The following is a 25737-nucleotide window of genomic DNA, read 5'->3' on the forward strand; positions in this document are numbered from 1 at the left end:
ATCAGATTTTAAATGCTCGTGTCTCTACAGAATGTGACTTTTTTTGAATGTCTCATACATATTTATGGTGACATGCACAACGAGGAATGCTTACAGGTATTCATTGCTGGGTCGTAGTCAGTGCCTAAGAAGGGAATGACTTGAACGTTAATCAACTAGAGTGGTTAGCAAGTTGCAGCATTTCTTGTGCAGGGCAACTCTGGAAGTTACTTGAGAATGATTTTAAGGTATGTGGTTATGTGAAAATGATACAGTGCTGAGCAATAAATAGGGGAATAATGAAACAGCTCCAGAATAATGCAACATCACCAGAAGTGTGTGCATGTATACAGTGGGTCTCAAGTTTACCTTTGTGGAGTGTGTGTGTGTGTGTGTGTGTGTGTGTGTGTGTGTGTGCATATTATGATCTTGTGTGATATGTGGTTAGAGTGGGGTATGTATGTGTTTGCTGTGTATGTACTATATGTATGTGTTGTGTGCATATAGTACAGTGAGTATGTGTTTGATGCGTTGTGTGTATATGTGATGTGTGTGGTATGTTTTTGTATATGCATCTGTGTGGTGGTATATTTTGTGTAGATGTGTATTGTGTTATTGTGTGTGAGGTGTGTGTTTGGGGATGTATTTGGTGAATTCATCTGTCTTTTACAATGTTTTTATTTTTTAAAGCACACCCTTAATTACCCCATAAATGTTTACTGGGGGTGTTTATTGGGTCTATTTTTCAATAATCCTTCCTGCAATGGAATCTTACTACAAACATCTCTGCAATGCTTGGCAAAAATAAATAAATAATCTGTCTTTGTTATCAAGCCATCTAATCAACAGACTCCTTTTTTTTCTGGTTATTTTGATATTTCAGTGAACACATTAAATCAATCCCAACCTTGAATGAACCCAGTGCTTGAGCTGGCTACCTTCAGTTTTTTAATTCTGTTCCAATCTTGCCCTGAGCAGTAATATATATATATATTTTTTTACTTTATCCAGATTGAGAACTCATGTATTCCTAGATAGCATTGGCAGTCAGAACTCAAGAATCATATATTTCTGAAACTCCAAATATATTTTGGAATTGAATCTCAGGGCTTTGCCCTTTAAAGTGCTCTAACACTTGAGCCATGTTGCCAGCCCTTCTTGATTATGTTTTTCTGTTTTGCTTGCTTGTTTTTTCAGTTGGATCTTGCTTTATGTCCAGGCTAGCCTGAATGTTGATTCTCCTATGTATACTTTCTGTGCAGCTGTGATGACCAGAGCTCAACACCACGCCCAGCTTTGGGGGGTGGGGGCAGTGGAGATATAAGAATATTTGGAGTGTCAGGAAATTATAGGAAGAACTGTTTTAACCCTGAGAACAAAAAGGCTGGAGAATTGCCCTCAGGAAAACTCAATAAAGGAGACAAATCCTAGGTGACAGGAGAGACAGAGCAAGGAGGTTTGGAAGCAATGTCAAGGGTATCATTTAAACTAGATTTAGTTGGGCATGAATGGCTGGCCTAAGGTTCAGGTTATTCTTCCTATTTAGTAAATTAAGTCCTAATGGGAGACATAAACTGTAGACATTTTTGGTCAAAGTGGCTTCTGAAGGAAGATTCCCCCCTCTCCACCCCCAGGGATATTCCTCACTGTTGAGGTATTTTCCTCACTGTTGGAAGTTCTTTCTCTTGTAATTTTCCCTCCTTATGCCACAGTGTAAGTGCTTCATATTTATTTTCATTGTTGTTGTTTTTTATTTTTGTGTGTGTTTGCTTGAACTCAGGACCTTGAGCTTTTTGCTCAAGGCTAGCACCCTACTGATTCAAGACACAACTCCACTTCTTGTTTTTGGTGGTTAGTTGGAGATAAGAGTCTCATGGACTTTCCTGCCCTGGCTGGCTTCGAACTGCTATCCTCAGATCTCAGCCTCCACCAACACTTGGCTGATGCTTTGTATTTTTATCTATCAATGCTAGTCTTTGCAGCTGAGTGTGGTGGGCCATATCTATGATCCCAAAACTCAGGAAACTGAGGCAGAAGGATCATGAGTTTGAGTCCAAGATAGACAGCATTCTCTCTCTCTTGCTCTCTTTTGTGTGGTGTGTGTGTATAGTGTGTGTGTGTGTGTGTGTGTGTGTGTGTCTTTTTTTCTCATGGATCCAAAGGCAGTAGGGTTCTGTGAAATTCCCTTAAGCTAGACAAACTGAAGGTTCATTCCAACTCCTATCTTGGTTGCTCAATTAAATGGTGACGGCTGGTATATTTAATGAGCTGTTTCACTTTTCAGAGTGGCAAGAAATATGTTGGTCCTTGCGGAGGAAGAGATTGCTCAGTTTGCCTGTGTTTTCCTGAGAAGGGGACTAGGGTAAGTGATATTAAAAAACAAAGAAAAACACAAAAAACAGAACCGTGGAGAGTTTAGCTGGATGCTGAACCGTGGTGAATATTTAATGGGGACAGCTCAGCTGGATTTTGAACCACTGTGAATATGTAACCTGCAGCTCAGATCCGTAGCCCCTGTCAGTAGCTGGTAATGTCATTTAGAGTCAAAATTCTTCACAGTCTGATCAATGATCACAGTCCCCACAGACTGGGGGCCACATTCAGAATATGGTCTGTGTAGCACTGCTGCTCCCCGGGTTTTCTAGGATGCTGGCTATGAGAATTGCTCATGAAGAAGGGATCCTGGAAGAAGGGATGCCTCATGCACACTAGGTTGTCTCATTGATATGTGGGTTGCATAAGTGTGTGTGTGTGTGTATGTGTGTGTGTGTATGTGTGTGTGTGTGTGTGTGAGTAATGGAGTTTGAACTGGACTTTGAACTCAGGGCCTAGCACTCAACCACTTGAGCCACATCCTCAGCACCTTTTGGTAGTTAGTTGTTTTCACATAGGGTCTCAGGCTTTCATCCAGGGTGAGCCAGGACCTCAATCCTCCTACCTATGGCTTCGTATTTGGATGGGATCACAGGTGCAGGTGGCATACCTGCTTCTTCTTTTTTTTTTTTTTTTTGGCCAGTCCTGGGCTTGGACTCAGGGCCTGAGCACTGTCCCTGGCTTCTTTTTGCTCAAGGCTAGCACTCTGCTGCTTGAGCCACAGCGCCACTTCTGGCCATTTCCTGTATATGTGATGCTGGGGAATTGAACCCAGGGCCTCATGTATATGAAGCAAGCACTCTTGCCACTAGGCCATATCCCCAGCCCCCATACCCGCTTCTTGATTGAGATGGGGTCTTGTGAACTTTTTGCCTAGATTGGCCTCAAATTGTGATCCTCCTCCTCTCTGCCTCCCAAGTCGCTGGGATGAAGCCACAAATAAAAAGCCCGTGTAACCTTGTTTACAAGAATGATTCCAGACCCTCAGCCAGAAGGCTCTCAGGGTAGATAGTGTCATAACAATACCGTCTCATAAGAGGTATCATTGTTGGCAAGTTCAGACTTTTCCAGACGCCTATCCTATGTGCTTCCAAGGGGAAGGCTCACTGACTGCCCACAGGGAGGTCGAGGCGCAAAGCAGGTTAGTGTATGGCTCAAGTCCACCCAGACCTGTGCTCAGGACCCCCAGGCTGCTATCTAGTCCATAAAACAGAGAGACCCTAGCGTTACTGCCTGTCGGGTCTCCCGAGCCTTCACGCCCAGCTCTCCTGTACACAGCCGCCTGAGGCCCAGGAGGTCATCTGTGCCGAAGTAGGAGGCCTGACATTTCTCTGATTAAATACCTGCATGATTCCTGTGTCAGTGCATTGGAATATCACTCTGTACTTCCTTAAATATATGGAATTATGCATCACCTGAACTCTGTTCTAAACCACTTGTACAATCTGACAAGAAAGGGATGCATTTCAAGAAGGCTAGACAATTTAGTGGCCAGAGAAGTGATGCCCTGGAATCATCTGTTTAGACTTCAGAAATAAAATACTGTGGACCAGGGGCCTTTTTCTGTGTTGCTGTTCCAGGGCTGGGGCTTGAACTCGGGGCCTCGTGATCTCACTTGACTTTCTGGCTCAAGGCTGGCGCTCTACCACTTGAACCACAGTTGCACGTCTAGCTTTTTGCTTGTTAACTGGAGATAAGATCCTCTCAGACTTTTCTGCCTGGGCTGGTTTCAAACCGTGATCCTCAGATCTCAGCCTCCTGAGTAGTGCAGATTTCAGGCACCAGTATTACAGGCAGCAGCTGTCAGCTCCCATGTGAACAGCGGGAATCTACTGGGGGTTGGGACTTGTCCATGAGAAGCACAGAATCACAATCATTCAGCCAAAGACAACATCCCGACCCACCCACAGGGCTATGCTTTGTTCTCAAAAAGCACAGTTCAATAGGGATCAGACATTACTACAGCAAAACACTGCTTTCCAGAGACAAGGGTCTGGGTATTTCTCCTTCACTTTGCTCTGACATCACACACAGGACTATTATTATTTCTGCTGTTATTCTGGAGGTACTGGGATTTGAACTCGGGTTCTTACATTTACTAAGCAGGTGCTTTACTACTTGAGTCAGGCTCCCAGTCCCTTTTTGCTTTAGTTATTTTCCAGACAGAGTCTTGTGCTTTTTATTCAGCTCCACTTTCTGGCTCTGATCTTCCTACCTCTGCCTTGCAAGTATTTGGAAGCTGTTGACCATTTTTCCCAGCAACTAACACTTTCCTTTTTTTTTTTTTTTTTTTTAGCATACATTGCAGCAAATCCTTTCATATTCAAACTGCTTATTTGTTTTCACCAAGGCATCCAAAATTAGAGGCATCAGAAGTTTTCCTTTGAGCTTAGGAAAATTAAACAACCAAACCTTCAAGTTAAGTTAGGACACTAAAAACCAAGATGCCAAGAAGTTCTTTAGCTCTTCCGTGTGCATTCACAAATGATCCACACAAACAAAGCAAAAACAACCCTGGCCTTTGTGTGAGGTTACTAATGCAAACTCACCAAAATTGTACAGATACCAAGAAGGGAATAAACGAAACAGAACAAACTACCTGTGCATCTCAATGGTAAGGTCGCTGGGCTCAAGGCCCAGGAAAAAATGGCATTGATTTGCCCTGTGCTGGAAGGGAAGGGCATCCACAAAACAGAACCCTTTTTGCAGAGAGAGTTTAGCCCATCACCCCCTTAAAAGAGGCTGAAGTTGTTGTAGCAGACCCACCATGTGCCCTCAGGAATTGGACGCTTGCTGTGCTGAACCATCCAATGTCATCACAGCTGGGCGAGGGAGCCTCTCTCTGGTGGCTGGGGGTATGGGGTACCACTTAGCATTGTACAAACAACGCCTGGCTCGCCAGGTGGCCATGACACCAGAGAACCATCCATTTCCAACCCAAAGAGTGCCAAGGCATGCCGAAGCCCATTTCTGGCCCCCAGCCAGCTCGGCAGCCAGGTGCTATGATACTTCCAGCTGACAACAGAAGACACCATTCACTAATGACTCGCTAGGGCCGGCGGAGCCAGGTGTCTGGCCTCCCCTCCAGTTCTTGCTCCATGGGCATGGAAAGGTAATTACACTAAACTTCCAACACCTGGGCTTAGCGTCACTTTGTGAACGCGAGTGGGTAGTTCAACAGGGCTCAGCTTTAGTTTCCTCTACCTGTGCCATGGGTCCTTGTTCTAGTTCCCTGAATGGCTCAACAACCGCAAGCCAATGCAGGCTGGGGGTGGCGAGGGCCGCGGGAACCCAGCCTTCTCTGCCGTGTGTCTATGTGTCCTTGCTCCTGGGTGGTGGCTTGGTGGGGTGGAGCAGGCCGTACCGAGCCAGACACCTCTGCTCTTGCTGAGGTCTGGGTTCTCCCTGTGCGGGCTGCAGAGTGTGGGTGGCAAGTTCCAGCTGGAACTTGGGATCGCAGCTGAGCATCGTTGGGACCTGGTGTGGGAGGCGAACACTCAGTTCTCAGCAGCTCGCCAGCCTCTGGACCACAACAACACCAGCTCCCAGGGCTTAATTATAATGGGAAGACCCTGAATTCCAGGTTGTTCCCCCGGGGGCTGCACAACCCACTGGTGGCACCGCTGGGCATGCCCAAGAAGGAAATCATTCCTCCCTCAGGGGCTGAGGGGGAAGTTTGGTCAAGCCCCACATCAGAAATGCTGTGCTGGAAGCAATTGTCAAATGGCCAGGCTAGCTCCGAGCCTGAGAAGAGCTTGGGAAGAATTTGACACTTTAGCTGTGCCTTAGAGGTGGAGCTTGGGGTGGGGGGACCAGGGACCCACCTAGGGCAGACAACTGAGGGTCGGCTCCTTCGATGGCCAGAATGAAGTCCAGCCGCATCAGTACAGCTTCTAGGTCCACTGTCAGCCTCACCATTCCTTTGACTCTCTCTGGCTGCATCTCTTGGGTTATTAACTCCAAGAAGACACCCCAACATCCTCCCTGCTTCCCCACCTCCTTCTGAATCCTTCCTTTCACGTCCATTCTTCGGCTGTCCTTCCGGTCCATCCTTATAGGAGACCAGGGTTGAGGCCACTGCGCTGGCCTTCCTGAGAGTCTCACCCTGCCTCCCCCGGCCCGCTCCTCCCCCCCCCCCCCCCCCCCCCCCCCCCCCGCCTCTCCACTTCTGTGCTTCTCTCTGCTCTGTGGCTCTGCTTGGGACTGAGCGCTGCTATCTGGCTTCTTGATTAGGTTGCAAGTGGATGCTCTCTGAAGCGATGGTGGAAACTTTGTAAAAAGTTAGCCCTCACCCCACCCCACTTTTGGGTAGGTAAAGAAGTGATAAACCTTCTGTAGCTCAGGCAGTATTTCCCTTGGATAAGAAACAAAATATTGTATTTAGATTAGGAAAAAAAACAACAACAGACTTATAGCCAGTCACTGTCAACTATTCATATGTCTACGCAGGAAGCTGAGAGCCACGGATTATGGATCCAGACTGGCCTAGATAGAAAAGTCTTTGAAACTCCAACTCTAAAATAACCAGCAAAATGCCACATTGGAGATGTGACTCAAGTGGTAGAGTGCCAAACTAGCAAGTATGAAGCACTGAGCTCAAACCTTGGTATTGAACCAAAAAAAAAAAAATTGTGGCAGGAGTTTTAGGAAACATAGGAAAGAATAAAGAATCAAACAAGAAAACAAAGCTTACGTTGCTTTAACCCTGTAAAGGCAAAGGGATTTTTCTAAATCCTGATGGGGAACTGTGACACAGACACACACACACACACACACAGACACACACACACACACACACACACACACACACACACACACACACACGAAGCCAGCCTGCTGTGTCCTGGTTATGATATTGGCTCAGCTCTCCTAAAGGCTTAGTGATTATTGAACCAAGGAATGCACTGTAAAGGACGAGATTGTCAGTGGTAGAATTTCCTATGTAGTTGTTCCTGGAAGTTTTTGTTTGTTCGTTTGCTGAGCGGGGCTTGGGATGTCTGCGGGAGAGAGAAGGCAGGAGGAATTATACCGCCTGGGCCAGTCTCTTCCTTACACTGTCAATGATTTGCTGGGTTTCCACTTGTGGAGCAAGAATGGCCCATCTCTGTGACCCAGCATGAACCTGGGTCTGGCTGGGTGCAGAGCTCAGTGACTGGGCTGCATGGAGCCCCAGGGAACAAGGACAGCATGACCACACAGTCAGCCTTGCTCCCAGAGAGAGAAATAAGAGCTAGCGATACGGGTGCACTTCAGTTATGGCACTGTTTCACGGAACTACTCCAGGAAATTGTGAGGATGCTCAGGGCAAGGGTTACATTGCCCTCACTTAGTGAGCACACTAAGAAATTTTAAAAGGGGGAAAGGAAAAGCCCGGCACTGGTGGCTCATGCCTATAATTCTAGCTACTCAGGAGGCTGAGATCTGAGGATTAAGCATCAAAGCCAGCCCGGGCAGGAAAGTCAGTGACATTCTCATCTCCAATGAACCACCAGAAAGCTGGAAGTGGAGCTGTGGCTCAAGTGGTAGAACACTAGCCTTGAGTAAACATTTCCAGAGACAGTGCCCAGGCCCTGAGTTCAAGCTGTAGAACTGGTATAAAAAAAAGAGGAAGCAAAGTTGGACTTTGAAATGCCAAGAAATCCACAGGGAGACAGGCAGCTGTGTCTATGAGATATTTCTGTTGCCACTTCTCAGTTGTACCATCTTAATTGTAATTAATAGTGACGCACTTCTCCATTCATTCAGAAAATCAGCGTGGGCTAAGACGGGGAGCTCAGAGCCGTTGGGGAGAGACTTAAAGTGCACTTTCCAGCCAATGAATACTAGCACTTGTCCGAGTGCATTAGAAGAGGCAAAGGTTCTTGCTACTCCCTGGTTGGGAAATGTGATTTTCCTGAGAACTTGTAGATGAGGGATGGGAGAAGGCAGGGACAGGGAGCTGGGGCTGACCCTTGAACTTGGATCTGATAGAGTTAGGGATCATGTAGCCACAGCCTGGAGGACGGGTTGTATTTGCCCCCGTGGATTCCGTCACAAAGGAGCACAGTTGTCTTCTCCAGCGAATGCTTAAAGTCAGCTATCCAAAAGCAAGGTGCTGGCAGTGGGCGTCTTGTGGGATTGGCTGCTCTTAGAGCAATGCGCTTCTGTTATTCCTTTCTATAACTCTTTCTGCTATTCGGGCATCTTTTTCCTCCTTAAACGATGCTGGAGGCATTGTTGGAAACACTTAGGCAGGCTGGACTGGAGATGAGAACGCCTATCTAGAAAGATGGAGAATGGCGTTCAAACCCCATTATCTTCCCCTCCCATTAAAAAGAAAAAAAATGGTGCAGCCCAGAGGCCTGCTTGAAGATTTAAGTGGCATTTTAGTGACACCTAGTGCCCTGTTTATCAAATTACATTTCGGCATTCAAAACAAAACACAAAGAAGAGGATAAGGGTAACATAAAAAGGAGAAGTGCATTGAAATAATGCTTCTTCATACATTTTAATTGTATGCATATTAATTAAGCAAGATGTGAGAGTCTATTTAGAAATTAATGTTCAAGACAGTCGCCAAGATACTGGAGTGGAAGCAAAATACAACTGGGGCGGCTGGCCTCATAAAGCTTTCAAGATCTCTTAAGCCATGCTAAGTAGCATGTGCCAAACACTATAGAAAAATCAGGGGCAATTCTATTCAGATATGGTTCTCGAGTAGATACAGAAGTTTGGAGGCAGTGAGGCTGGTAAAGTTTGAGGCAGAATGAGAGGCAGGTGGTGGAGGTCGGAGGTCAGAGGTCTTCCCTCGCATGAAGTGGACAGGACGCCTTTTGGCTTCCCATGGTTTTCAAGATTCCATAAAGAATCCAGAGGGCCAGAGTTTTCTGGCCAGGCTGGCTTTGAACTGTGAGCCTCAGAACTCAGCCTCTTGAGTAGCTAGGACTTCATAGGTGAGCCACCAGCACCGGGCTCATCCTTAGTCTTAGATTTTTGTCCTCTCCTGGAAAAGCAGCACAGGCACCGCCACTAGGGCTGACTTGAGGAATTTTGTTTTTTTTGTGATCTCTTCTAAGTTATTGTGAAACAAAGGGCATTTGACCCTAGCCCTGCATGAGAAAGATTCCTGACCCAGCTAATTAAGCAGAGACAAGATCCCAAAGGTGTGTCCTGGCCTGGGAGGGCGGAGCAGAGAGCGGTGCAGTCAGCCCTGAGCTCTTCAGGCTTTATTTGTACAGCTGGCCTGGGCTCCTGGCCTCCTGGAGGAGGCACAAATAACTGGGCTAATGGCGAGGTGTCAGCTGGGCCTTTGAGCAGAGGGAGATGACCCAGTGACTCCCCGCAGCAGGTGGAGGTTTCTCTGCTGATGATGTCCAGTCTTGGTGACTGCACAACAATAGAGGCAGTCTTGTACTCACAGTGGTGAGAGAAAAGGAAGGAAGGAAGGAAGGAAGGAAGGAAGGAAGGAAGGAAGGAAGGAAGGAAGGAAGGAAGGAAGGAGGGAGGGGGAAAGGGAGGGAGGAAGGGAGGGAGAAGGGAGAGAGGGAGAAAGGAGGGAGGGAAGGAGAGGAGGGAGGGAAAGAGGAAAGCAGGGAAGAAGGGAGGAAGGAAGGGGGTGTTGAGGGTTTTTTGCCTATGATAATCCTAGATACCTGGGAAGCTAAAACTTGAAGAACTGCAGTTGAAAGGCAGCCTGGGAAGAAAAGTTTGTGAGGTGTTATCTTCAATTAACCAGCCAAATGCCATAGTGGAAGCATGTCTCAAAGTGCTAGACTCCAGCCTTGAACAAGAAAGCCAAGGGAGCCTGAGACACTGAGTTCAAGCCACAGTACTGACACATACACATACATAAAATAGAAAGAAAGGAAGGCAGAGAACAGAAGAAGGGATGGAAGGAGGGAGGGAGAGAAGAAGAAATAGAAAAGAAACCAAGGACATTATATTTGAAAGTCATTCCATTAGCAGCTTGTCCTTTTGCTATACAAAATCTGGTATTGCACTGGGTTTTCTAGCATATTATTGTTGGTTGCTTGGGGGTGAGCGTTAGGAGTGAATAAACAAAATAAAAAATTAATAGAATATTTCTTTAACTATTTCTTTACCATGGTTTAACAAATGAGTAGGGCGCCAGTGGCTCGCACCTGTAATCCTAGCTACTCAGGAGGCTGAGATCTGAGAGTCATGGTTTGAAGCCAGCCTGGTGGGAAAGTCCTTGAGATTCTTATCTATAGTTAACCACCAATAAGCCAGAATTGGAGTTGGAGTCGTGGGTTGAATGAGTAGAGCACTATCCTTGAACAAAAGGAGCTCAGGGCAGTACTCAGACACCGAGTTCAAGCCCCAGGACCAGAAAAAAAAAAAGATGTAAGTCCATCTTGGAATGATTTTCTAGTTGTGAACAGGTCTGTAGGACTCAGTTATTTATGGTTCTCCAGCCTGCCATGATTCTTTTTATTGACCCCTCCCTTTACATAGGAACCAATTTGAGGCTAATAGAATTTCTCTCTACATTGCTGTGAATACACCACTTACTGAAATTGGGTGAACTAGCAAACTACTATTTCAAAGACTGGCATTTGGGAGATTGTTGTCACCTTACCACGGATTTAGTACTATTCAAGATCTCAGGTATTTCTTTCAAACATTTATTATGTAACAAAATATTTAATGATAACTTTTTTTAAAAAAAGCACTATACATAAACGGTCTTCACAGCCTTAATTAAAAAAAAAGAATTGTGTTCTCTGTTAGTTTTCTACGTGCAGTGCAAGGCTTGTCGTTGTCATTTAATGTGGTTGAAATGCAGTCATGATTACATCTTTGTTATACCTCCACAAAGAAAGCCTGCCTCCGGACCCTGCTCCACGGGTGGCAATGCCCCCCCCCATGGGACATGGGGGGGGAGGGCCTTGAGACCACAGCCCACGGTGTGTGGGAGCCGGTTCGGTTCCGTGCACTCAGGTTCAGACACAAAGGGAAACAGCATTCACACACATTTTTCTGTGGGGCAGTGGCTGGGATCAACTTCTGCTTTTTAAAAAAATTTATTGTTCTCAGCTATTGTGGCCTGAATATACTCCTTCCTTGGCTGAAATGGAATCCCTAAAGCCACATGTTAAAGGTACTAAGAGAGTGGGAACTCTTAAACCGATTATGATGCTCAGAGGTGGAGCTCTGGGAAGGGCTTAGATTAGGTGAGGTCATCAGGGTACAGTCTCTAAGATTGAGTCCTGGTGTCTTCATGAGAAGAGAGAGAGACCACACACACACACAGCCAGCAACACTCTCTCACGAGGATATGATACAGACAAGAGGGCCTGTACCAGACTCTACTGTCATGTGCTGTTCAGCCTTTGAACTTCTGCAACTCTAAATGGAAAGAAACCTCTTTTCTTTATAAAGTACTCTCCCTCAGTGACTTCATGACAGCAACACAAATGCTGACTAGTACAACTGCCTTTCTTATCACCATGACCCTGGGCACTTGTGCTATGCCCTGTGGGAGCTTGATGTTCTTATGGAGGAGGAGAGGGGAGGGGCACACAGATAATGGAAGGATTCTGGTAACAGGGCAGAGGCATCTAGGCTCAGGGCAGAGGATGGGGGAAATCTCCTTCCTCACTAGAGCTGTCATCCAGGGGCAAATGCTGGGAAACAAAAGGCTTGAAGTCAGGGTTGCAGGTTGTGGGGAGGGAGGAAGGTGGAGGGAGGAGGGTGGAGGGAGAACGGAAATCAGTGTCCTTCACAATGCAAACAACCATTCCCTTCCCTAATGGCTTTGCTTTGGGAAATTTTTTTAAAATAAACTTTCACGAGTCTGGATGCATTTCTATACTGTATTGAATGGAAATGTCACAGTTCTTCTAGCTGTGCTAAACATTTCTACTCTTCTAGTCCCTGCAAATTTCACTCACTCACTGAACTAGGGATTGCACATTTCAAATAAAACTCACTGAAGAGATGTATAAAAAGTAAGTTGTCTCTTTCTCTGTTACATCCTTATATTTGAGTGTGCCTTTTTGTTATGTATCAAAACAACATATTATTGTAAAGTTCATTGCACACCACATGTAAATATAATTCCCCAATTTATGTGGTTCTTATATCTAGGAAAAATAAAAGGAGAGAGCTTTTAAATGTATGTTAAGTACGTCATTATTATTCTCACTTTTAGATTGTGCTTTAAATGTATACATGTTCATTGTAAACTAATCTGACTTCCCTTATAATCGCCCAATATTGTTTGTACTCACAGTCATATTTTATTACTTATATGTTTAAGATTTTTTTTTTAAGACCGGGTGCTGGTGGCTTATGTGTATAATCCTAACTTTTAAGAGGCTGAGATCTAGAGAACTGAGGTTCAGAGCCAGAGAGGGAAGAAAAGCTTTCCAGACTCCAAAATAAACCAGCAAAAAATCTAGGCTGGAAGCATGGCTCAAGTGGTACAGTGCCAGGTAAACAAGCATGAAACCCTGAGCTCAATCCTCAGTGAAAGGTTCCAGGCAGGGAGAGACCATGTGGAGAGAAGCAGAGGTGATTGAAAGAGAGTTTATTGGGGTTTACTCCTGGGGACCCCTCTGGTTGGGATCAGAAAGGTCGTGCCTGGGCCTGAGTCTGGTCCAGGCAGGGTTTATATAGCCCGGACACAGTGGAACAGGTGGTTGGTGGGGACTTTCGATCAGCCGTGGTAGTTAGCGCCTAGCTTGTTTTGCAAGTCTGGGTGGTTTCAGTTGGTCTCAGGGTCTAGGAACAGCTGATGTAGATGGTCTTTCCCCATAGGAAGGTGGTTTATTCCCAGCACCTGTGAGTCTTCCAGCGGCCTGACACTTGGTACCGTCAACAAAAAAAAGATTTATTGAAGATTTTAAGCTTTTGGAATTTGTGACTGTTCAACCAATAAGCACACGCATAAGGAAAAAAGAAAATATGTTCGTTTCAGTTCAAGCCCCAGTACCAGCACTAACAAAACCAAACCGTCAAGCCCCACTCAGGCAGAGAGATGGAAGGTTTGTAACAAGCTGCAAGGCGGTGAGCGTGCAAGGTGGTGAGCGTGCACAGCGATTTAACCCCATAACACCAGCTACTAGCTAGAAGGAAATGGAGTGACTTGGGGACACAGGCTCTGCAGGCAGCCTCCCGAGATGGAAGGCCAGGGCCTCCCTTCCTTGTGTGTGTCCTGGAGACATTTCCTAACCGTTCTGGTCCTCTACATCTTCATCTCTACATCCTCCTAGGCTGCGTAATGCTTGGGACGTGTTTACCGTACTGCCTGTCATAAGAAATGCCAACTACCGTCCTTAGGTACCGCGAATAATGAACTCTCATTTCCTTCCTCTCAGGGCCCACCGGGACCACTGGGGCCTCAGGGTCCCATAGGGCCCCTGGGACCCCCAGGGCCCACTGGGATTCCAGGAGAAAAAGGACTGAGGGGTGACGCTGGCCCTCCTGGAGTGGTGGGGGAGAAAGGAGACAAGGTGAGCGGCTTCAGGCACTTCTGTGCACTCCATGCTTGTCAAGGTAGTCTGTACTCCTCTGCAGTAATAACTCCCCCATCCCAGCCCCTGTGCAGAGGGGCTGCTCCTCGTCCTTCTCCGTGTGGTTAAACCCCTACGTGTGTGCCACGGAGTGACTTAAAAAAAGCCTTCAGGAAGTTGGTGGCTCAAGCCTGTAGTCTGAGCTACTCAGGAGGCTGAGATCTGAGGATCTCATGGACAGGAAAATGCAGGAAACTCTGTGCTCCAACAAACTACCAGAATAGTCGGAAGTGGAGCTGTGGCTCACATGTTAGAGCAACTCGCCTTGAGAATAAAAGCTCAGGGACAGTGCCCAGGCCCTGAGTTCAAACCCCAGGATCAGTATGTTAGAACAAAACAAAAAAGTCTTCATGGTTTCTCATGTGTTAACAACACTAGGCCTTTCTTTTTATCCCTCAGCAGTATGACTTAGAGATAGATCATTCTTTATCAACTTCTTCAGGTTGGATTTATCCCTTTTAATTGGTGCATAATATGTACAGTTAAAGCTAGAGCTTATTTCCTGCTGATAATTTGAGATTGTGCCCCAGCTTTGGGTAGTGTTTGCGTGCAAGCCCAGTCCTGTAAGATGCTGCCGGTCATATTTAGCTATTGCTCTGAAAGGCTGAATTTCTGACTTATACCAAATGCATACTGGAAACTTCCAAAGGTCAATCAGCTCATCAATGGAAAACTAAGTGATAATGACCAGTAAGACGTTTCAAATGAGCCCTGCACTGCCCATATTTTCAAGTAAATCATCTTGCTAATCTAATAATTTAGCAACATTCACACTTTTGTTTTTTATGTTGGAATTGTAGGGTCCAACTGGCATTCCCGGATTTCCAGGTTTGGGCGGAATACCTGTATGTATCCTAGACTTTTCTATTTTTGAAGAAAGGGGAATACATTTTAGAACCCATGAAACCACAAAACTTAATTTTTTCCGTCATGTTTGTGTCTGAGAACTACAAGGAAGTACCTAGCATATGGAAGTTCCTTGCATTTTATAAAATAATTACCAAACCATTACCGTTTTCTCAATCAGCAAGGGTTTCAAACAGATTAGAAAAAAGAAATTTCTAAAATCAGAGTTAGATATATTGTCATATCTAACACAATGTTCTGGAAGCAAAATATGTTCTTGATGAAACTCAGGTTCTGGTGGGTCCTCAAATTGCTAGTCGAGTTGAAATGTTCACTGTTAACCCAAGAATTAAGTGGGAGGAGATTTTTTTTTGTAGGGGGGTAGGGATGGGGAGACAGGAGAATAGAAGACTTTGAAAAACATTGCCTCTCAAATCTCTCAGAATGCAAACTAAATCAATTCAAATCTGGATGCGTGACAAGATCTGTAGTTTCACATTTCCTATGATACATAGCACTTTTAGGCAGAGAAGGAAATTGCCTAATCTTAAACACGTTGGCATGCGAGTTACCATGGCCAGAATGTGGGACCCAGAGCATGTAACCTTGGTGGTAGGGATTTTCCTGCAAACAAACAAACAAACAAACAAAAAACTAAAATAAAATGAAACTTGCTTCACTTTTGTTTTCCGCAGGGCCACCCAGGGCCTCCTGGATCCAGAGGAAAACCTGGCTTGAATGGCTACAATGGATCAAGAGGTGATCCAGGATTTCCAGGAGAAAGGGGAGCGCCAGGCCCTGGAGGCCCCCCTGTAAGACACCCATAAGGCAGCCGATTGGGTTGCAAGTGAGAAGGCCTGCAGGAGGAAAAGGCTGGAATGTTTAAGCTGTCTCTATCCAGAGAACTGATAGTGAGGAAAACGAGTAGAGATGCCAGTTAGCAAAACACATGCAGGTTCACTGCAGACATGTCAAAGTGCTCCAGGAAAGTCAAGCAGGAAGGTATTTAATGGAGGAGTTTGCCTTTGTTGTAATGGTTATAGGAGTGAAATGCAGGGTCCAGCATGGGGGGGCGGGGGGCGCCTACGGAGTCAGGCAGGTGCTCCTGAACTATTGACTCCCTCTCGTCCCATAAGGAGACACCAGCATACAGTCAGCTTCTGCTTTTCCTGCTTGGAAGTGGCAGACCATACACACGGTCTCTCCATTCTGTCGTCCATGTTGCCTAGGAGGAACTTACCTTCCACTCCCCTACAGAGGCCTCCTCCTCTTCTTCTTCCTCCTTTTTTACATCATGGTCTCGCCATTAGTCCACTCTCACTTGCAAACATGGTTTTCCGGCCTCAGCTTCCTGAGGACTGGGGTTACAGGCATGCACCAGCTTGAGTGTGTGTGTGTGTGTGTGTGTGTGTGTGAATCTCTGCAGCCCCATCTAATTAAAGAACATAAATTAGAGAAAGGATTAGGGATGAATGTCCATTCTTAACAGTTGACCCCATCCAGCACTTGAAGATACATGTACTATTCTTTGCTTTTTGTTTTCTTTAAAAAGTTGGGCACTCCCTCATATTACCTTTCTTTTTTTCTGTACTTCATATGTGTCCTCTAATTTTTTTGTTTCTTTTCTTTATCTTTTCCTCATTTAAAGAAAGAGCAGAGATCATTTGTCTCTTCAAAACAGATTTTTCTGTGTCCATTTTTCAGCACCTTCCCTTCCTTTGTTAAGTATTGTTCTTCGGATTCCAATTCTTCTTCACGAGTCATCTTTATGTTTCAGATCTATGACGAACTGATCTGGATGTAGGACTCCAAGGAATTTTTCAGACCTCCCTTTTTTTTTTTTCCCTTCATGACTACACAGGAGCAATCATCTTTCATTTATAAAGATTTTTCAACCAGTTGGGGCTCTCAAATTCAACCGTTGCACAGTTCTAGTGCAGTCAGGTGAACGAATGCATGTGTCTTAAACTCTTCAAGTTGGATGGAACCGAGTTTGGCTGAATGGGCCCATGAGAGCAGGAGTTCTTGGTGGTGGTGTGTAGACAGCAGACAGCGTGGAGCCCTGGCTTGTAGTGCTGGCTTGCACCATGGTCTCCTGCGTCATCTGACACTGGAGCAGCCCTAAGTTTCCATGTGATGTGGGGATGGCCACCTTCTCCACCAATGAACAAAATTTCTATTGTGCTGTGACCTTTTATACACACACACACACACACACACACACACACACACACACACACGGCTCATAGATCATGATTGGCTTCTGTTATTTATGCAGCATCTTGTGGACCAATGAGCGAACAGTGACGTTGGCATTTATGTCATTACTCAACTAATTTCCTTGTAATGGGAATTGACATTCAATCCATGTTGTTGAAGGACTGGTATTATTTAACTGTGTGACTGAAATTCATGCCGGTTGGAATGGTAGGAAGTTAACACTACCTGTGGAAGCTGATTTGACTCAAGTAAGCTATTAGTGTAATTTCCTAAGAATGTATGCAGAGCTACTTTGGAATGTGTGTGTCCTTCATAGAAGCTTGATATATGGAGAAGACAGAAGGTTTAGGTGAAACCAAATGTGTCTTAAGATGCATTAAGATATTAGGTAGGTGATTAAGATGAAACATAGCAAAGTCTTGGAAGAGGACATCAAGGTATTTCATTCACTTTTTTTTTTTGCCAGTTCTGGGGCTTGAACTCAGAGCCTGAGCACTGTCCCTGCCTTCTTTTTGCCACTTCTGGCTTTTTCTGTTTTTGTGGTGCTGAGGAATGGAACCCAGGGCTTCATGCATGCTAGGCAAGCGCTCTACCATTGAGCCACATTCCCAGACCCTCATTCACTTTTTAAAGACAGCCAACCAGCACCTATATACAGAAACACTCTAAAAGGAACATGCCATATTTTTTAAAGTTACTTTTACAAAGGATGTACAAGCCCCATTTGGAATGTAAATACTGAAGTGGATGTATGATTTTTTTTTTTACTATTTCTAGAGCATGAATTAAAATAATAAAGTTGGGCATTTTTAAGAATAATGCCTAGGCATTATATTGTAAGGGAAAAAATCCAGTGTTTATGCTGAAAAATTCACAAATATCTATATATTAGTGAATACTCTACCTTGAGGAATCCCTAAATAGATGTAACTAAATGTCAAATAAATGCATATGAGAACTTTAGGATGATAAACCTCTACTAGAATAATGGCTATACAGGTAGTCTTATTGGTGACTAATATTTCATATGGGAAAAAACATTCTGCCACAATAAAATAGTTTTTCCCCTTAACTAAATATTTTATTTTCAGGGTCTTCCTGGAGAACGTGGTGAAAAAGGAAATTCAGTGTTCATTGATGGTGCCAGTAAAGGCATTCAGGTAAATATTATGTCAGTTGTGAGTTTCTTTTCTTCCCCTCACAGTGGTAAACCATGCATGAAGCACATTGACAGGGGTCTCCTGTGAAGTGTCAGTCAGTACGAATTTTGTCATTACCCAAACACTCGGAGATGGGTATCTACTTCTGTGTGAAGACACTCTCCTCAGTTGCTACGACTGTAGCAACACCGTACTTCCAACCATTCAGAATTGCACGGACACATTTCTTTTAAAGTTTCTCAAACTCTTCACGACTGATATTTTGACCCAGAGAATCATTTGTTACACAGCTATATGCGGAGTATTGCAGAATCTCAAGCCTTGCAGGCCCACCTTGCCCTTCCCTTCTCCCGTAGGGGTGATCTTTCCTCTCCCTCCACCATAATGTCACCAAGTAGTAACAATATTGCCTAGAGAAAAACCGCCCCATAGGTGTTGACCACTGATTTCTAAGGTTTACAGGTTTACATGTGCTATCTTAGTATCTTAGAAGTTACCCCTATGGAAGTTGAAAATTCTAGAAACTTTCTAGCACTGTCCTGAAGGAATGCTTTTGTGATTTAAGCAGGGGAAGCTATTCAAAAAATATTCAGAAATAAGGCTTTAAGGATCCACTTGATCTCAAAGATGAGAAGCTGTGGGTAAGCCAAGTACAAGGGAGACAAGTGGAAGAGAGAAACACTCCATTTCTCGAGATGTTCCTTTTAAGAATAAAAAATGAGTTCTAGATTGTTTCTCTGAGAGCCTTAGTTCTGTGTGGGCACAGCTGAGTGTGGTATTTGTACATGGCATCTGTGCCCATCTACACAAGCCCCATAGCAAGAATTACAGCTTTTCCTATAACTTCAATGGAATTTTAATAAACTCATCATCCCACAGGGTCATTCTAGGAACCCACATGGCGTAGTGCAAAGACTATCCCTTGCTTACAAGAATTAGCTGTTCCCTTCACCTCACTGAGCCTCATTGTTCTTATGTGTGAAGGCAAATAACACTTATTCCAGCCTCAATGTTGCCAGGATAACCTGTTACCATAATGCAAATGGGAAAGTATAAGTGCTTAGTATGGTCATTTCTTTTTGTAGAACAAGCATGGTAGCAAACAGAAGATAATAGGAAAAGTTACAATAGCAGAAATAATAGAAAAAATGAGCTAGAAAGGGAGAGGATAGAAGTGGTAGAAGGGAGAAACAGAAATGAGACAGAGAGAAGTATAGAGAATTTCTTATCCAATGCCCAAACAAAGATGAAGATATTGTGTAGAGGGATGGCGGTCTTGGTTGAACAACATTGGGAATGACCTGAATACCATCGAAATCACAATAAACTCAAAAGTGTTAAGACTAACATTTTTATCTTGTATCTAATTCACCATAGAAAGCACCTGTATCCAAGAGAAGATGCACGGGTTCACCTGTTACAGTAGCTGAGTCTCAGCTGAGTCACAAACATTGGATGGGGCCAGTTAGAGGAACCCACAGGTTCCTTTTCATCCTTCTAGGGTGGCCCAAAGGAGCAAGACCAGAGATAGGCTGTGTGGAAATTCTACCTTTAGGTGGAGAGTTTAACTGACCAAATAACTCTCATCTCAGGTCTATGTGGTCAGGACTTCCAACCATCTTGCTGTGGTTCCCGCTGAGTAGAAGGAAGATTTGGGGCCTATGAATGCTGGGAAATCACTTGCACAATTTATTCTCATCACTGAAGACTTGAACCAATTGCACCATTAGAAGAGTCCAAATAATTCCTGTGCATATTCTTTTTTAGTTCTCCCACAAGCCATAGTTTAGGAGAACTGTCTTGCTCTTGTCAAACAATGTACTGTTACTATTTCAGGGAGATCCAGGGGACCCAGGACCACCCGGCTTACCAGTAAGTCTCCCAAGCAGGCCACATTTTTCACTTTTCTGTTCAAATAGTCCATTATCCACAATAGATTTAAAACCCAGCAGAACCGGCTGCATAGTCTGTGAGGTCTACCTAATAGGAAACAAAAGTGTAGTTCCCTTTTCCAGTAATCATTGAGAATTTTGATAGTGAGAACAGAGAATGGAATCAATGTGTGATAACACAGCTTGAATGTACTAAAGCAGGCTTCAGAACTTAGTTTTTTAGTTAGCTACAGCTTACTTTCTCCTGTCTCATATGTGTGTGTGTGTGTGAGAGAGAGAGAGAGAGAGAGAGAGAGAGAGAGAGAGAGAGAGAGAGAGAGAGAGAGAGAGAGAGAGAGAGAGAGAGAGAGAGAGAGAGAGAGAGAGAGAGAGAGAGAGAGGGACCTGGGGCCTGTACTTTGGGCACTGTCCCTTAGCTTTTTTTTTTTTTTTTTTGAGGCAAGCAAATGAGGCAAGCACTCTTACCACTAGGCCATATTCCCAGCCCTCCCTTAAGTTTTTATACATGTTAGTGGTAAACCACTTAAGCCACAGCTCTACTTCAGGATTGCAGATGTGACCTTCTGGCATCCTGTCTCTTAATAATAATTTGGTGTTGTTCAGATATTTGTAGGCCTCTTTTTCCCCCTAATACTTAGGAAAGTAAGTCTGCTTATGACTGCACATGTGCATAGGTAGATCTCCTTACAGAGGTATTGGAAGGGGAAATAGTTTTGCTCTATCTTTCTGTACTTTTTGGCCTGCCTCATCCGTGATGATCTATCCTATCTGATCTTTTGCCCTGCCTTTCTGTAACTTGTAATTCACTGATTATATTAACTCTCCAATGCATCAATGTTTTCCAGATTGAAACTGAAAGCAATTTTGCCTCCTGCTGGTTAACCTATCATGTTATTTTGTGATTTCTGGATATTGACAGGATGACTTCTTCTGGTTGCTTTCCTTATTACTGCTGATGCTCTGTCCTGTGTAATACATGAGATGACTTTGATGTGACTGGAACAATGAACATGAGTTCCTCTCCCTTGAGAGGGAGGGTCATTACACTCAAACCATTTGACTGGAGCTGTTGAGCAAGGGTTTCTCCTCTCCCTTCCAGGCTGCCCTGTTATAACCTTCTAATCCCAATGTGTGCATGTACTTTCGTGCTGAAAATGATATGATATAAGAACTGTTTATGGTGGGCCTTCTTCATCCTAAATTGGGGCTAATGTATTTCTATTCACAGGGGCCTTTACCAGTTTGGCAAAGGGCACATTATAAAAAGATATTAAAATATGAATGCATAACCATTGAAATATGAATGTTAACTGGTACTAATGTTTTAATCCTTCTAATATATGGACAAATAGTAATAAATACAGACTTTAGCTAGCACCACATTTTCTTTGATTTTTTGTTTGTTTGTTTGTTTTCACGGTGCTGAGGTTTGAGATTGGCCTCATTCTTGCTAGACTGATGCTTTACCTCTGGCGCCAGGCTGATTTCTGTCCTGTCTAGGGACCTCGAGGTGCACCAGGACCAGTGGGGCCCAGGGGCTACCCCGGTGCAGCCGGGCTCACGGTGAGTCTAACGCCTCAAACTGTGTCTCTCTGGGAACCCAGCATCAGCATTTGGCTAACAGTGAAAAAGGCAGATGTGCGGTGTTGGGTCAGGCATTCGCAGCCCCCCTGGAGTGTTTATAATCTGAGGAGTCTGTCCACCCCACTGCAGGGATCCATCTTCACACACAGGTGTCTCCAGGAGAGACTGGAGTCTCTCCAGCCACTGAAGTCAAATTTCCACAGCACAGTAGCATACCCAGGCTGAGAAGTCATGATCAAAGACCCATTGCATCCTTCTTAAGCTTTAATCGACACTGAAGTATACATGTTCATGGACACAAGTATGATATTTGGACACATGTAAACAACACGAGGTGATCAAACCATGGCAGTTGGCATACCCATGATCTCGAACATTTTTTCTTTATGTCAGAAATATTTGAAACTCCTCTTTTGTAGCCATCTTCAAATACACAATAAATTATTGTTGCCAGTGGTCTCCTTCTGTGGTATGGAAGGCTAGAGGCTAAATCTCCCAAGTGAAGCTTTGTACACAGTAAGCACCCTTCCTACTCCTTCCTCTCCTCTCCCGCCTTCCCGATGTCTGATGCCCAGTGTTCTCTTCTATTCCACCTACCTCTGTGAGATCAATTTATTAAAGTTTTTTACATAGGAGAGAGAACATATCATGCATATTTTAAAGTCAAGTGCTTCCTAAATAGAAACTTGAGACAACTAATAAAGACACATCCAGATATCTATGGCTGATTATTTATTTATATTTTTATTATTTATTTTGCCATTGATTTAGGGACCTCCAGGGCATCCTGGCAGCGCAGGGTTGAAGGTAAGTCCTGATCCATAAACACAGTGCATGTTTATTGAAAGACTTGGCCTTTGGATGCTTGTCAGGATTATATCTTTCCCCTTATCTGACTTTCTAGGTATTTAAGTGAAGTGCAATGAATTGATTGCATAGCTAGAGGTCCTCATATTTTTTATTGCTTTTTAAAAACTTTCCTAAGCATTTAGGTTGATTTTCTTCTCTTTTTCAGGGCAATCCTGGTGTGGGCGTGAAAGGACAAATGGGAGACCCGGTAAGGGAACCCCTTGCACAGAGGCACACCGTTTAGAAGATGTGCATGAGCCGGTAGGGGTGGCCATTGGGATATTAGTTAGCTGTGTTCACAATCTGGTCACCACCCAACCTGATGGCTAAGAACTTTTCTCTCTGCTCAGTCATTATGGCACTTAGCTGTAAATGACGGTTCTGACACCATTTATCACTAAGCTCAGGTTCCTTTAAATGATACATTTCAACGTGGTACAAAAGAGAGAGCATTTCTGACAATATATCCAGAGTAATCATTTGGTTAAAGTGCTGAGTTGTTTCATCCAGTTTCATCAGAATCCTAAGTTATAAAATAAATATAAAGTAACTGGAACGACAGACATTTAACAACATCTCTCCCCTCATCTTCCCTTCCTTTCCCCTCCTCCCAGTCTTTCTGTGGAAGATTTTAATAAGTGAGTGAGCCAGGTACCAATGGCTCATGCCTGTGATCAATCCTAGCTACTCAGGAGGCTGAGATCTGAGGATCATGATTCGAAGCTAGCTTGGGGAAGAAAAGTCCATGAGATTCTTATCTCCAATTAACCCCCCCCCCAAAAAAAAAGCCAGAAGTGGTAGAGTGCTAACCTTAAGCAAAAGAAGATCAGGGACAGCTCCCAGGTCCCAAGTTCAAGCCCCCAGACTAGCACACATGCACATGCACGTACACACACACACACACACACACACACACACACACACACTCGCAAAGTAAATGGAAATGATGGATTATCTAGATATATAATTAACTCAGTGTCCAGTGGGAGATAAGTGACTTTCAATAGTCATTAGAAATAGATATCAAGCCTCTAGTCTGTGCCAAGCGAGGTTTGCCACTGAGCATGGGCATTTAACAAGATAGGCACTCTCATGAAGTTCCAGCATGGTTAAACTATGATAAAGGTGTTTATTAGAACAACACAGCAGTCAAGGGGAGGATGTTTAGAGGTGTTTGTGTTTTCTATTCACTCAACACCAGTAGCAGCCTTTGCCCCTGAGTGTAACAAGCAGCGTCCAGACTTGCCAAATGTTCCTCTGTGTGTGTGTGTGTGTCCAAACCTTTAGCACCACTAACTTAGAGACATGATTATGCAACATGCAACCAGACAATTTTGTTCAAACTTGAGGAATCATCAGTCCCCGGGATTGCTTTATTTTAGCTTTAGAAGCCTCTCACCCTGAGATGTGGCAGGGCCCAGCAAGTATTGCCAGTTGAATGGCCTTCAGGGCCAAGGATGTATTTGCAAACTCAGGCTGTAGAATAATGTGGAGATACTGAGTTATAGGGTAACTCTTTCAGTGATGCAAAAATGAAGACAGTGGTTTTAATAATTTTATGTTTGAGAACCCCATTGTTCTTATGGATGGCTATAAGCCTGTCATGTGCATCATGTATTCAATTAAATAATAGCTTGAAGTAGACCAACATTATAATCTGAATACCGCAGAGAAAAAAACGTGAGGTTTAGAGGAATTTACAAAAGTTAGGATGGGAAATATGTTAAGAAACTTCTTCAAAGTAATACAGTCTGGTTGGCAAACAGATGCCTGACTCAGTGCATATGTCAGAAACAGAAGAGAATTCTAAGTATGGAATAATAGTGATATTGAAAAGCATGAAAATGGTGTCTAATTAAAAGTGAGAATTGTACTGTACAAACAATTTAAGGGACCTCCCCTCCCCAAGAGAACATGGCCCCAATAGAAAAAACAAACAAAAAAACTCACCTTTGGTTAGTTATTTCTATGCAACATTTTGTGTTTAAGATATTACTGAAAATAAATAAGAAATAACCTAATTTATTGATATGAGCTAGAAAGAAAATAAATCTAGCCAGACTGGAATAACTCATAAATCACTGTGCATTCTTATGGTATTTTTTTTGACAGGCACTAAAAGTGTCAGGATTTAGAAAAAGATTTGGTGTACTTGGAAAATTCCCACCAATATATCATAATTTAAAAATAAAAATTACCTTGCATATTTTACATTATGCTCATATATTTATTAGGTAATATTATTCTGATACATACACACATACATCTTTATTTTTTCTTTTACCATGGAGTGTCCTCATTTGTCCTTTAGTTATGAATGGCAGTGTAAAGAAGAGCATTATGGGTTGTTAACTTTCAGTGCTTGAAGTAATCCTTCTAAGCCCTTTTTGTTTTTAAGGTTTCTAGTGAGAAATCTGTTATTCTGATGGGTTTCCCATTGTAGATTACAAGACTACTTCTCTTACAACTTTCAGTATTCTTTCCTTGTTCTCTGTGCTTATAATTTTTCGCTATAATGTATTGTGGAGAGGTCCTTTTTATTTTATAATTTTATTAACTTCTAGTAGGCATACAAAGAAGTTTCCTTTCAGTATATTAGTTTAGAAGTACAGTGCATCGGATTCATCATCCATTTCACCATTTTCCCCTTCTATTTCTCTCAACCCTAACTACCTTTCAGTTGTCTTAGTACTGTACATGTGCACGTGTGTGCGCTCACAGACACACACACACACACACACATTCTTTCACTCTTCCTCTCTTCATTTGTCTATCCCTCTCCCCTTGAGAGAGGTCCCTTTCTGATTGTGGCTATTGGGTATTCTGAAATCCTCCTGTACTTCGACGTTGTTTCTCTTCTTCAAAATTGGGGAATTGTTTTGCTACTGCTCTATTGAATGTTTTCTATGGCTTTAGTCACTATCTCTTTACCTTCACAAATGCCCACAACTTATTTATTTGTTCTTTGTTCTTTCTTTCTTTCTTTTTTTTTTTTTTTTTTTTTGTCTTGGGAACTGAACTCAAAGCCTGGGTGCTGTTCCTGAGCACTTTTGCTCAAGGCTAGCAGTCTACCACTTTGAACCACACCTCTTCAGTGGCCCATGATTTCTAAGTTTAGTCTCTTAGTAGATTCCTGAAATTCTTACAAATTCCCTGTATTTCTTTGATTCTTTTCTACTTATTCTATGTCTACTCTATCTCCAAGCCCTAAATTTATGAATTTTATTTCATCTACTGTGCCAGAGAAGCTTTCCAATGTATTTTTCTGAGACTTCAATTTGATTATTTTTTAGGATTTTTCTTTCTTAGCTGAGATAC

General features: G+C 43.6%; 1 protein-coding gene across 4 annotated transcripts in view; it reads left to right on the forward strand.

The window, feature by feature from the left end:
• The window catches only part of Col4a4 (collagen type IV alpha 4 chain), a 120009-nt gene that overhangs the window by 19660 nt on the left and 74612 nt on the right, over positions 1 to 25737 (forward strand). For all 4 annotated transcript variants that reach the window (XM_048344618.1, XM_048344620.1, XM_048344621.1 and 1 more), the window contains exons 4-12: positions 2264 to 2341; positions 13674 to 13808; positions 14669 to 14713; positions 15410 to 15526; positions 18026 to 18094; positions 19931 to 19966; positions 21487 to 21549; positions 22342 to 22377; positions 22586 to 22627. In XM_048344618.1, coding sequence (XP_048200575.1) covers positions 2264 to 2341; positions 13674 to 13808; positions 14669 to 14713; positions 15410 to 15526; positions 18026 to 18094; positions 19931 to 19966; positions 21487 to 21549; positions 22342 to 22377; positions 22586 to 22627 — 621 coding nt within the window. The remainder of the gene's footprint in view (positions 1 to 2263; positions 2342 to 13673; positions 13809 to 14668; positions 14714 to 15409; positions 15527 to 18025; positions 18095 to 19930; positions 19967 to 21486; positions 21550 to 22341; positions 22378 to 22585; positions 22628 to 25737) is intronic.

The sequence above is a fragment of the Perognathus longimembris genome, chromosome 4 (genome assembly GCF_023159225.1).
Source record: "Perognathus longimembris pacificus isolate PPM17 chromosome 4, ASM2315922v1, whole genome shotgun sequence".
Lineage (NCBI taxonomy): Eukaryota > Metazoa > Chordata > Mammalia > Rodentia > Heteromyidae > Perognathus > Perognathus longimembris.